The following is a 13,631-nucleotide window of genomic DNA, read 5'->3' on the forward strand; positions in this document are numbered from 1 at the left end:
ACGAAAATTCATAAAATAGAAATAGAATGTGAATTTCGTAAGTTAGTCTACATTAAATATAAAAAAAAAATTTGTATTGATGGGAATCAATTTTTGCAGAAAGTATTTCATTTTTATTGTAATTTTGTGTTACACTTCGAATTAACGAAATCATGAACAAATTTGTTCCTTCGCATTATTTTTCTTGTACAATACAGATATTTGTAGATTGCATGTTCATTTCTTAATTGATTTTTATAATGTATTTTAATACCTATAATTAAAGACATCACGAAAGATAATTGAAATAATAGTTTTTAAATAAATTTGGTTTTCAACAATTCCAACGATGCCAACGAATCTGCCAGAATTCTGTGATTTGTCCATTATAAGTATTACATATTTTTCTAAAGAAAGAGACGATGACTTGAATCGAAACTTTTGGTCATTTATTGACTCGTAAGGTAGGTTAAAATGCACACGTTCGTTCAACAGAAATTCCTTCTTGGTCACTTAAAAAAGCAGATGGAATCCCACACTACATTGTCAAATTTTGATTTGTAAAAGAAGACTGCCAATAAGGGATCGTTCAACGTCAGTATTCTTCTTAATAGGCGCATATAGACGCATTTTTGCATTATGAAAATTTTCTAGTGTTATTGATATGGTGATGGCTGAAATAAAATAATAAATACTTTGAAATTATCAAGTTATACAACATCAATGATTGAGTGTCGATCGAGAAAACATATATTTCTAGAATATTAGAACTATGTTAAAATCAGAACTTGTACATCCGGTTAAGAAATTTAGGTGAGGAATCTAGTCCCAGGGAAAAATTCTCTTCAAATAAGTTCTAAATACCAACGTTGAGTCCGTTAGAAAAATGATGATCAGGAATGCCTCTTCTTTTGTTAAATAAAACTATCAAAAGTGCAGAAGCCCAAAATTTCAACCAGATGTGTTTTCTAACTGCAATATTAGATTTAGAAAAAAAAAATCCAACATGTCCACGTGAACATTAGGGGAGAGGGTGTAGGGGGTTAGGAATCTTTGCAACCCGGGGATGTGGTTTCACATGACTCTCTTCTTTTATCAGGAAAAAATATAGCAACAAATTTGTGAGTTTAAATACATATCATTAGGTACCTATATTTTATTATAAGTTAGTAGAATGTGTTAATCATGTAATGATACAAGTACCTGCATAAAAAAAATAAAGATTTTTTTTTGAAAAGAACAATTAAACTTGTTTTACTTTTTTTGTTGTTGAGAAAAATATATTGCCTTGATAGAAACAAACGTCCACGAGATCATCGATACTTCAATATTTTGCATCCTTCTTTAGGAACCGATGGAAATCTCGGACAACCGTCCAGCGACGGTCCTTTGCCAGTGAAAAGGCCGAACGCTCATGCAGGATCGATTGCTGTTGAATCGATCAAGTTCATACGCAGTCAGAAAAAGAACGCCCAGCTCGTGTACAGAGGATACCTGTACAACCGGAAGCTAACCCAGCAAAACGGAACGACCACGTGGCGCTGTATCGAAGTATCGAAGCTGCGCTGCAAGGCGATATGCGTTACCAAATTCAATAAACTGATCCGGGCCAAACGGCAGCATTTCCACGAGAATCACGAGAGTAAAATCAAAAACAAGTTGCTCTACGACTACCCGGAAGATTTGGAAGAGTATTTGGACATTTTTTCGAAGGATCCGATTTCGTCGTCGCAAAAGTTTGATGTGATCGATGATGGCAGTAACTATCAGGTTGTGGTACGCGATTCCAATGTCCCCGAAGGATCCGAGGCTGGTCCATCCGCTCCTAATCAATGTTGAAGGGTTGGTTCTTAAACGAATTATAGATGAGTGAATAAAATGCTGTGAAATGGAAAATCTAAATTTGTTTTGTTTTCCTTTGGTTTTTGGCTATTATCGATCGGCTGAGGATATGTTGGGTGATGATTGTTGTCTATGTTGTTTCTTGCAGACCTGTACGTTATCGCGAAGAAAGTGCAGAATGATGGAGAATGTGTGGCGACCGGCGATCGGGTTTACACTTTTTTGACAAGTCGCAAGGGCGGGATCCATCTCGTGCACAATAACTATGTATATCGGTCGAATTTGAGGCGTTCGGGGCGCAACAAGGATATCCTCTACTGGGAATGTGTTCACAACCGGACAGACAAATGTCGTGGACGGGTCAAAAGCATCGGCGATTCGCTCTATATATCCAATTCAAATGGTATTTTTAATCTTATTGGACGTAACAGGCTTCAAAAATGCCTACCAATTCTTTTTTTTTCTTCTGTTCTATTTTTCTTCTCTAGTCGACCATAATCATGATCCTGATTCGGCGAAGGTGACGTCCGCTATGACAGCGGGTCATATGACTTATCGTACCTTTTCTTCATTGTGAACTTGAATGCGATAATTGTAAATAAAACATGAAATCAAACAGAATAAAATGATTTTGGCGTACAGTTAATTAATTGATGTTCAATTTTTTGAGCACCCGAATACAGTGGTAATTTTACAAAGTACTTCTATTATGTTTCGTTGTAGAAACCGAGGGTTACGACGATACGTTTCACCCGACTGATGTCCAGTTCATTCGAAGTCGCAAGGGCAAACAGTTGCTGTTGTATAAGGGTTTCTCGTACACGTTGAACCGGCAACGTGGTCCGCTCGGGTACTGGGAATGTGTCCACCGGCGGTCTAAGCTCAAAAGTTGCCCCTCGAGGATAACTACCGACGATCGCCAGATCAAACGGGTCCGGGGAGAACACGATCATGAAAACGCAGCGACTGTAGGCGACGAAGAAGGCTTACTTCAAATATATCGTTAAACCTTGGTGGAATGTGATGTTTTTTTTCTTCAAGTGTGTGCACATATGGTGCATATAGTGTTTTAGTAAAGAGAGGTCGTTTCTTATGTACCTCATTTCAGATCGCTTAACACCACCCAAAAGACTGATGTTCGTACGAAGTGGTTGGGGCAGAAAGTTACTCGTCTACGATGATTACGTTTTCTTCACCAACAAGCGCGTCAAAGCCACGAATACGACTTACTGGCGTTGTACAGCCTCGAAGAGCTATGTGGGAGACAAATGTCAAGTACGATGTACGACTCGTAATAATAGTGTGGTGAAGTTTTGCGGCAACCACAATCATCCTGCGGCTAGCTCCAGACTCGATGGGAAGCATTTATTCGAAGACTACAGTATTCATGATCCGTAACAAAATAAAGAGAGAGAGAGATAGACATTGTTGAAATAAAATGCCACGCTATTAAAGTGATTGTCCTTCCTGCTGTGAAATCCAATCGTTGTATTACAATTTCTTTAAGTCTGAAAATATTTCCATCACATATGAATGAAACTTTATTCCAAGAGTTTAATGATAAACGATAAACTTACCTTAGATTTATAAAATATTCTGTGGTCTAATCGAGTTCAATGGCGATGTTTTTTCTTTTTCTTTCTGTTTTCCAAGATCTTTTTTCTCAGGAGCTGAAATTTATCAAAAGTCCCTGGTCGACACCGTGCCTGGTTCTGAACGACTTCCTGTACAATTGCCACAGCACCCGGGGTAATAAAATGTACTGGCGCTGTCACAACTATTCACGTAAAATAAAGGAAGAACGCTGTCGTGCTCGATGTGTAATCATCAACGGAAGATTGAGTGCCCTGACTGGTACGCTACACAACCACCCGCCGCATACCGAAAAAATTGCGAAAATTTCCCGCCGTAATCACCTGGCCGATGACGACGATCTAGCTCTAGACTTTGATAGGACCAACCATCATCGACAACATTCACCCATCCTGGGAGACCCTACGTCTGAGTTCTGTGATTCCACGTACCTGTCCACTTCACCACTGATGGATACAAGCTCACAGGAATTCGCTGGACTCATCAAAATCGATGTGCTTCCAAAATTGGGAGAATACAGTCTTTCAGTTGAACTGTAAAAGGCAATATCAAATAATTCGTAATTTTTTACCTCTGAATCGCTCGCAATAAATTTATTGATGTTGTAAAAGCAATCGACAAAAATCTGTGTTTTATTGCTACATCTAGTTGGACAATTGCGCAAGAAAATACTAATCTGACTTACTTAATTGCTTTGGTTCCATTTCAGACGTTTATTTCAATGAGTATCGTACCTTCATTAGAAGTCAACGGGGAGCACCTCTGTTGGCCCTTGGGAATTTCATCTACCGTTGCGAACGGGTTCGGAAGACCCGATCCTACTGGCTATGTATACGCTACAAAAGTTCCAAATGCAACGGGCGAGTGATCTGCCAGGGTAATACGGTTATCAAGAACACGACCCATTGCCATGCGAACGACGAACGACGCATCAGCACCTCCATCTTGGAACAAACGGATTTGAATGAGATAGATCTTGATGAGTGGTGCAAGCAAACGATGGTTCACAATAAAGAAGGGCTTCTAGTTAAGCGGAAATAAAGAAAAGAAAAGTGAATTGTAATGAACTACATTTTTCCGTCCGTAATCCCGAGATCTTCGAACAAATAGTACCCAAAAAAAATTGAAGCAATATTCTAAATTTCTTTTATTTTCCTCTTTCGTAGTGTACATAACGACGTCTGAGACCACCACTCCTCTGAGCAGTTCATCGAATGTGTTCTACAGCGATGATCTGAGGGATCAGTTGTACCCTGAAGCAGTGCAGTACATACGAAGCCGACGAGGTCATCCGTTGCTAATATTCCGGGGCTACAAATTTCGTCGGAACGGTGGATGTAAGGAGAAAGGTTATTGGCGGTGTGCCTCGTTTGCCAAGTGTCCGGGTAGGGCCACTACCGTGGCCGGTATCATTGTCAAATATCACGTGCATACCCATGATCCTCCGATGCTGTGATTGTTTTTTGTTGGTATAGGAACAGAGATGGTCTAATAAAATTTATTACTTTTTAAAAACATTTCTTTTTAAAAAATGGAACTTGTTTGGGATCTAGTTAAAACCCCAAGCGGTGAGTAATTTTTGTCTTCAATACACATTTCATTTCAGATATTAAACCGTTGGTGGCGGGAAAGCAGGTCTATCTGGAGGCGGATATCCTTAATTCGACGCTATCACAGGAACCCGTAGCCTACGCACGCAGTCAACGGGGAAGACCTTTGTTGCTATTCTGTGGCTATCGTTTCCGCCAAGAAATTACCAAAGGACCGAGCGCCAAAATCTACTGGCGCTGTATGGTCGATCGCTGCCCAGGAAGGCTGATCACGGCCGTTCCCGGAGATCAGATAGTTCGTTATCGGGTGCATAACCACCAACCTGTGCCAGTGAAAACCACATAGTTAAGTTTGATGAACAAATATATGCAAATCAGCAAAAGATTGAAAAGTTTTCTTTTTTATCATCATTTTTGCGAAACTTCTTTATGGAAACATAGGAAACTGATTTTTTTTTCTTAATTTCTTTTACCACACAGAGTTCGGAAACGTGGAGTACATCTACAGTCAGCGAGGTCATCCGTTACTTGTCGTGGACAACTACCTTTACCGAAAGAATCGAGGCAACTATTGGCGCTGCATTAGGTGAGATTAGTTTTGGAATCATTTAACAACTTGTTGAAGATCACATTGTCTTTTCTACCCTCTTGTCGTCTACACAGGTGTACCAAATACAAGTGTCGCAGTCGGCTGATCACTAAACCAGGTCAGCATCCTATTCGTATAGAAAACCACACCCACGGGCCGGAATCACAGAAGATCAATTGGGGCCGAACAGTGCTGGAAAGTGTGAAAGCCCAAAGTATGGTCGAGGAGAATCATGTTATAATCCGTATGCGACAGCCTCACTGCAAGGTTGACTCAACGGAACCGGAAGATCACGATGATGAAACAAGTGAAAGACCATCTGCAATAAAAGATTGATAAAATTGTTAAAACTTTTCCTTTTTTTATTTCCATTCATAAAAGAAGCATTACTTAAGAGGTGTAATCTAATGAATCGGCATTCAATTTTTTACAGGTACGGCCATTCCTTTCTGTCCGCCTCCGCTGGGCGATCGGCTGCCGGTTCCGAAGGTGTGGTACTCATTTCCCCTGACGTACGTTATGAACCGGAGAGGAACGATGAATTTGCACTTCCGGGGGTACATCTACATCCAGAAGAAACGCTACGACCGTACTATCAACTGGGTTTGCAACAAGAGCAACAACTCTCAGCTGGCCTGCAAAGCCCGGGTATCCACCGAGGGGAACAGCAAGATTCGGTTCGGTGTTAAGCTACACAATCACGGGGTGTTGGATATGGACGATGTTGATTATAAATACTAATGTTTAAGAAAGAAAAAAACAGTTGGTTAACAATTTTTAAAAGAGAAATCTCAATGAAATAGTGAATGTTCTTTTAAGAAAATTCTTTTACAGTATCCAGTAGGTGTAGTGGTTGGCAGAGAAACACTTCTATTGGTAAGCTTACTCTTTCTGGTAGTTATTATTGCCTCCACGGTTTTTTTTTATTTATGTAAATTTAAATTTTTTAAATTAAATTTCATTTTTCTGCACATACTTCAATTTACGGAAGGTCGGTGTTAAATTGCGTTTTTGTTAATCCGTTTCAGGTGCGACGGGTTATCCGGTAGCTCCCCTCGGACTACTCGCCGGAGTCTGGTACCAGATACCGCTGGAGTTTATCGAAAATCGGCGCGGTGGTTTTAGCCTGAAGTTTCACGGATTTCTGTTCACTACCGAGCGTCGTTACAACACCACCGTCAATTGGGTGTGCAACAAGAACAGTAATCCGGCCGTACGATGTCCGGCCCGGTGCGTTACCCAGGGCAATCGGATGATCAAGTTTAGCAAACGCCGCCACAACCACGATACGGTGTTGACCAATGAGGGGAAATGAGTTGTTTGGCCAAATAAAGATCTGTGATTTTGAAACTGCATTCTTGCGATTATTTGGAAAGGCAGATTTAGGGAACGATACAACTGAAGTACTCAACGAAGTATTTCTTGAATGCTTCAGTTGCGTTGCGATAGACAAACAATGTGTAGCAAAACTAACTATGAAATTCCGTTCTTTTTCAGGTTCTAATGATGGAGGCAGTTGTAGTAAGAAATTCATCTATGGATGCAAGTATGAACTCATTGGCAATCGGAAGGGAGGACTCAACCTGTGCTACCGGGGCTATCTGTACCGGCGGAAAGCCGACTTCGCAAACACGGTCAATTGGGTTTGCGCGAATCCGCATTACAATCGGTTCATCGGGTCTACGGACTCCTCGCCATACGGTGGATATGCGGATACATGTGCGGCTCGCTGTACCACCAACAAAGAGGGCGGTATCAAACTGAGCAAAAAGGGTCACAATCACCCTCCGATGGTTCAGTATGAAAGCGATGATCCCATGAAACAATATGAAATAAACTCGGAATATTTGATGGATTAACGAAACTTTGCTTTTTTTTTAAATATTTTGCAGTAGATTATTAGGTTACTTCAATGATAAGAAGAACTTGAACTAATAAAACCATTTAATTTCAGAAACATTTGGGTCCTTATCCACCGGGGTTTGGTTGGCAAACCAACCCTTCGATGTGATACCGAATCAAAAGGGTGGTAAATCGTTGGTCCTTTTCAACTATGTCTATCGCAAAGAAGCCACATTCAAGACATCGATAAACTGGGTTTGCAATCGAAATGCGGCTGGTCGCTGTCAAGCGAGGGTGATCCAGAAAACAGCTACGAACGAACTCAAGCTGGGCAAGCATGGCCACAATCACGATCCCGTGTATTGAACCTACATTTCGAAGAAGAAAAATAAAAAAAAACCGCATAGATTAAAACACTTCTTATTTCTTTATTAAGTCTACAGTGAATTCACCCTAGGGTACTCTGTAGGACCCCTTCTAACAATTTGTTTGTTTTTTCGTTTAAAAAACTATGTAGAGTACGGAAACGAACCCGGTCCGGAATGTATCGCAATCTTTACCACAACGATGCGTGGCAAGGAACAGTTGCTCTACCTTGGTCAACCGTTTGTGTTTGAGAAGCTAGTCGTAACATCAATGGCTCATCCGAAGAAAATATGGCGCTGTAATCAATGGTGGAATCAAAAGTGCCGAGCACGTGTCTACACTATCGACAATATTATCACTCCACTGAACAAATATCACACCCACTCGGATATCGTCAAACGAAAGCGACGAGTTGCTAAGAAGAAACCTGCCACAGTCGAATATGTCACCGGTTCCATTGCTGCCTCCTCCAGTAGCGGCATAGAGGAATCGAAAACAGTGGATGTCGATGGCACGGAATATGTCGTGTCATGTGTAACGGAAGATTCTAGCTTTATCAATAAAAAAAGACTCTAGCACGCGATCATTGAGTCTGATTGCAATCTGTAGATTAATAAACCATTTTAAACAATTTTGTAGTTCTATGACTTTCTGATCTATTTTCTTTTATCGGATTTATCGGACAACTGGAACTGATACTGTTTTTATTCTTTTTCCAGGTTCCGACTCGAATTTGAGAATTGTTAAAAAAGTACAAATATTATCATCCGTTCAAATGCACCCACCACAAAAGTGTATTCAACAACCCCGGCAACAGAACAGAACTCCACCGAAGCCAATTAACCAAAAAAAGCAGCGATCGGGACCGGCTTCGAAGTCAACACCAGTCCAGCAATCCACCTCGCTGGATAAGGTTCCTCTACATAGCGGTAGCACCGTATTCGTGACGACCAAGGATTTGATCCGTATCTATACCACCAAGCCGGCACTGTACACCGCACGGCTGGTGGAAATTGTTTTCGGGCGGGAAACCATGATGAAGTCCTGTCTGGAAGGATCAACAGGAGCAGGAACGGCAGCGACCAGCAACAACATCAGTCACCTAAAACCGCTCGACTCTAACATGTTACAGTCGATTATTGGTGAGTTAAATTTTTTGGTTTTTAGAAAGATTTTTTTTTACCGAAGCCGACGTCTTGTTTTTCTCACTGGATTTTAAGCATCAATGGCTTATACATCCGAAAAGCCGACGTCCTTGAATCATGGTTATAGATGTCCGTGTTAGAAGACACCCAGAATTCCAATGAAAGAGATAATTTGAACATTTTTTTCTTGTTTCCTCTCTTTATTTACAGTGCACGTGGTCAACGTTTTCAAGAAACAAAAAATTGAAATCTCGGAGGCTCTCGTGCTAGGCTTTATTCGCAACCGATTGTGTCAAATTCAAAGCCAGAAATAAAAGAAATGAATTCTATTGTACAGGAATTTTATCAATTTCACAATAATTTATTTGCTAACATCAATCCTTACGACAAATAAGGAAAGATACTTAATCAAGCTCTGTTTTCCATCTGTACTTCATGTGCTTTCCTCAGATCCGACCTATGACTTCTACTTCGAGTACTCCTCGGTCGGTACCAGGCTGCTGATCCACAATGACTTTGTGTTCCACAAGAACACGGCTTCTGGGGCACAGATCTACTGGCGCTGTGCGTACGCGGCCAGACTGAAGTGCAAGGCAACGCTCGTGACAACGGACTGCAGCCATCTGCGGATCAAGAACCCGAACCACAACCATCTGCCCATGCGCCGGCTCGTGTACGGCATGGGTGTTAATCGGAAACGAAAGCTGAAGAATGCCGATACCTTCGATAAGTTTAGGAAACATGAATAAAGTTAAATTAAAACGTTAGGTTTTTTGTTTTTTGTAGAGGCTTTGACATATTCGACCCTTTCTTAAATAAAATTTCGTAGAATAAAATTACTCATCGAATTCGATTGTTTCCTTTCCAGCCATTTTCATTGCCGTGAGCACCAAGCAGCAGTTGTTGAAGTTGCGTAACAAAATCTATCGCAAAACGCTAGGTCGGGCTTATCGCAGCTATTACAACTGCATCGAGTACAGCTGTCCGGGTCAGGTTTTGTTCCAGGAGCTGAAGGGAGGTCAGATCAAAATCTTGATGCACCACGAGGACGATTGCTCATCAGATTATTACAAAAATCGGCCGGCTGAATTTATGGATCAACTTTCGGTGGCCGAGTTGACGCAGCTGGAGCAAAGTCTAATGTGCGAAGGAATGTGATTCCATATAAATCACATAAAAAAATGTTAATTCATACGCTTTTTAAAATAAAACCATCAGCCTAAATTGACGATAAGAATAAAACGAAATTCATTCAAAAGCGAGCTTCATATCACATTTACTTTCATTGAGTTATTTTTATTCTTCAAAAAGAGTAAGAAAATATTCTGAAATGTTTTATCTGTCTTACAGGCACCATCAACCAGTACCCACACTTTGCCTTCAAGATGTCACAACGAAGTACGCACCTTTTAACCGTGAATGGAGTGACATTTTTTCGCAATCGCCAACGAAATGGGAAACACTATTGGAAGTGCCATCAGTACTACAAATGCAAATGTCCATGTACGGCCATAATCAACGATGAAAGTGCTCACATAACGGTGAAGTACGAGCATAATCATGAAATTCCACCACGGATCGCGCCAACCGGGAGCAGAAGTTCCAATCTAGGCTTTAAAAGATCATAAACAGAGAATAATAAATACGTTAGATCAACCAAAAGTTAATTGGTGGCTCAGTTTTTCATTTAAGTTATATCAGGCTTAAAATAAGCAATCCCAATATCGATGAACTAACCGAAGTATTTTTGTTTTCAGAAATCTACTTCACAAAATCTGCCCGAGGCAGGCCGGCTATTATCATTGACGGTGTAAAGTATCTATTTATGTCGGAAAACCACAAACGGGTGGTGTGGCGATGTTCGTCCATGGCTACTAGCAAGCTCAAGTGCCCTGCCCGAATATTCCAATACAAAAACCCGGAACGCTTCGTCATACACCGAGATAAACACATTCACGCGCCCCTGAAGCGAAACAAGGTCGCATTTCTAACGCAGGACGTGTTCTCGGTCATACCGGAGGGGGATTTGTTATAGGAGTATATTAATGAATAAACAGTAGAATGCGAATAACCGTGTATTGATTTTATTCTTTAAATCTTCAATAAGATCTTTTAAAAAATGTGTTCTGTCGTTCTGACATTTTTTTCTTTCTTTTTAGAATACAAAGTGATAGTGAGCTCCGGGAAAGTTCTGACCTACCGAAGCAGTCAGAAAGGTCGATTGCAACTCTCTTGCGATGGCTTCTTCTACGTTAAAGAAAAAACCGTGAAGCAGAAGGAGTATTGGCGATGCGTTTACTACACCACCAAGATCAGATGCCACGGCAGGTTACATACGCTCAACGGCGAGATCAATCACTCGACGCCGCATAATCACCGCCCAGGAGTATTCAAACGAGCCGATTACAACCGCCTGTCCGAGATCATTCTAAATCCCTCAGAGGAGTACCAATCTCCCAGAAGCAAGCACATTTCCAAGCTCACAATATCTAAAGTGGAATTAAATTAAGACGTCAATAAATTTAGGAAGAATCTAATACTTACTAAGATCTGTTTACTCCATGCACGAGCACAACAATTATAATGACAGAACGTATTTATCTCAGACACTCCTTCCTTTTATTCTATTCTATTTTTCAATAAAAGCGGACCAAACGTGCATGGCGATCATCGAGGCGCTCGAAAATACACCGATGATCCAATTCACCAAAACGCAACGAGGGCGGCTGATGTTGATACACGATGGCTACAAATACGTCGAGAATCGTCAAAGCACCAAAAATGTGTTCTGGCGGTGTTCCCGATACGTGAAGTACGGTTGTCGGGCAACCTGTGTGACATCCAAGAATACGAACGAATACCCGATCCGGCTGGCCGGCAGCGCGCATTCTCACAGCCCGGAAAAGTTGTTCAAACACGAAAAAGCTCAAAGCACTCAAATGTTTCAAATAATGAGCTTCTCTTGAATAAATTGTTGTTACCTAATAAAAAAAAAGTATAATTTAGAGAAAATTGTTCTGATCTAATCTTCGTTTTTTTTCAGTAAAAAAAAACTTTACACTAACAGTCTTTTTTTTTATTTTAGTTATTTTTCTCAAGAACGAGAACGGGGACTTCACGATAGCGCGAACGTCGGCACCCGCCCATCGGGAGATGATGCTAGAGGAGGCAAAATTTGGACGATCCCAACGCGGAGCCCGTAAGCTGCTGTACAATGGATTCGAGTATGTGCGCGATCGAGAGTTTGCCGACTCGACCAACTGGCGCTGTGCCCTGTTCAAGCGACGCAAATGCCGGGCCAGAGCCATCACTAAGGACATTGGAGGGGTGGTCTATGTGCGGCTCACCAACGACGATCACTGCCACGACGTGCGCGAGTATCGAACGGCACACGGAGTCTCGGCCGTCACTGGAGGACCGAACCTAAATTTTTAACTCACTTTGGCCAGTAGATAATAAAAAGACGAAAAACTGCGATGACATCGACCGATAGACCTCCTTTTTGTACAGTGTGAGTAGTTGGATTGGGAAATCCGTGGGTATTCTAATATAAAAAAAACATATATCTCATGACATTCAAACTCTAGGCGGTACAATGGCCCTTAAAGCGCGTGGCGTGACGATAGTCGAGTCACATTACCGTCACGGGACTCTAATCATCTTATGCTAATAGTCGTTGTAAGTGAAGTGACAGAGGTTCATTACCCAAGTTTATCCGAAGTATCTTTCCTCACCTTAAGCGACTTCTGGAATCGAGTGGCGTAGATCAAAGGCCAATAATAACGTTGTGACCCATTTGGTATAGAAAACGGGCATACTGATTAACGAAACTAACTTCAGCGATACCTCTCTTCTTTACGACTCGAGGCCTGATAACGATATCTCCTCTTACGACCTCTCCTCTTTATGACTCTCTAATGATTCGATATTTCACCTCCCTTGTAATGAGTGGAGGTTCACGGACAAACCTCTCCTCTTGGCGACTCGAGGTCCGACCTCTTATCACAAAGCTCGCGGGTTGTCACACATTTGTCCGTCGTGTGTCGGTCGAGGGCAGCTTATCATGTACTAGATCATGCTACTTAAATTCTGTTAGGGCTCAATTCGAGAAAAGTCACTTCGGATCAGGGAATCTAAAAATTGTTATCCTCCGATAGAATTTCACGATCAAAGCACCCGTGACAGAGATTTTCATACGCAAGCACACTAGACCAGCACTTATCAATTTCAATTTTGCTCTCGATAAGAGCAAGTTCACTGGTGTTGGGGGAAAGTGGTAGAAATTTTGACACTTGTAGCACATTTTGAAACTTTTACCATGCAAAAATGTTTTCAAGATCTTTTGGCGTTGTATTTTTTTACAGCACTGTTTCTATTCCAGTCGTTTGTGATAGAAATATTGCTATTTTTGCATCACAGCATGCGAGAATACAACACGTGTTGTAAAACCTCTGGAAGGCCACAGATCTTGAAATGTTTTCGCATGGTAAAGTTTTCAAAATGTGCTCAAAGTGTCAAAATTTCTACCACTTTCTCCCAACAACCAGTGAACTTGCTCTATGTTGTATATTCCGATTCATATTTATCGTCTCTTTTAACGTTAAGGATAAATTCAAGAGAAAATTTCTCACTATTTTGCATGAAACCAAGAACGCGGAGTCAGGATAGACGCAAATCGATGGAAAATGCACTCTCTGTCTCTGTGCGTTTGTTCCCTTCTCCATT

At 41.2% G+C, this 13,631-nt stretch overlaps 1 protein-coding gene across 50 annotated transcripts in view; it reads left to right on the plus strand.

Annotated features, from left to right (window-relative positions):
• Positions 1–13,631, plus strand: part of LOC129745528 (modifier of mdg4-like) — an 88,093-nt gene that overhangs the window by 29,780 nt on the left and 44,682 nt on the right. Inside the window, exons 5-6 of one of the 50 annotated variants that reach the window (XM_055738665.1) lie at positions 8,481–8,903; positions 9,117–9,257. The exons of 31 other annotated variants lie outside the window; for them this stretch is intronic. In XM_055738665.1, coding sequence (XP_055594640.1) covers positions 8,481–8,903; positions 9,117–9,220 — 527 coding nt within the window. In that variant the 3' untranslated portion in view covers positions 9,221–9,257. Of the gene's footprint in view, positions 1–1,327; positions 1,876–1,969; positions 2,225–2,309; positions 2,453–2,544; positions 2,872–3,474; positions 3,969–4,123; positions 4,471–4,580; positions 4,886–5,444; positions 5,551–5,627; positions 5,904–5,986; positions 6,310–7,050; positions 7,428–7,507; positions 7,777–7,912; positions 8,353–8,480; positions 8,904–9,116; positions 9,258–9,356; positions 9,674–9,774; positions 10,080–10,256; positions 10,550–10,663; positions 10,957–11,065; positions 11,446–11,552; positions 11,879–11,991; positions 12,418–13,631 lie in introns of those variants that run through there. 18 more of the 50 variants (XM_055738756.1, XM_055738819.1, XM_055738791.1 and 15 more) reach the window with 18 other exon arrangements.

Source organism: Uranotaenia lowii, chromosome 1, assembly GCF_029784155.1.
Source record: "Uranotaenia lowii strain MFRU-FL chromosome 1, ASM2978415v1, whole genome shotgun sequence".
NCBI lineage: Eukaryota > Metazoa > Arthropoda > Insecta > Diptera > Culicidae > Uranotaenia > Uranotaenia lowii.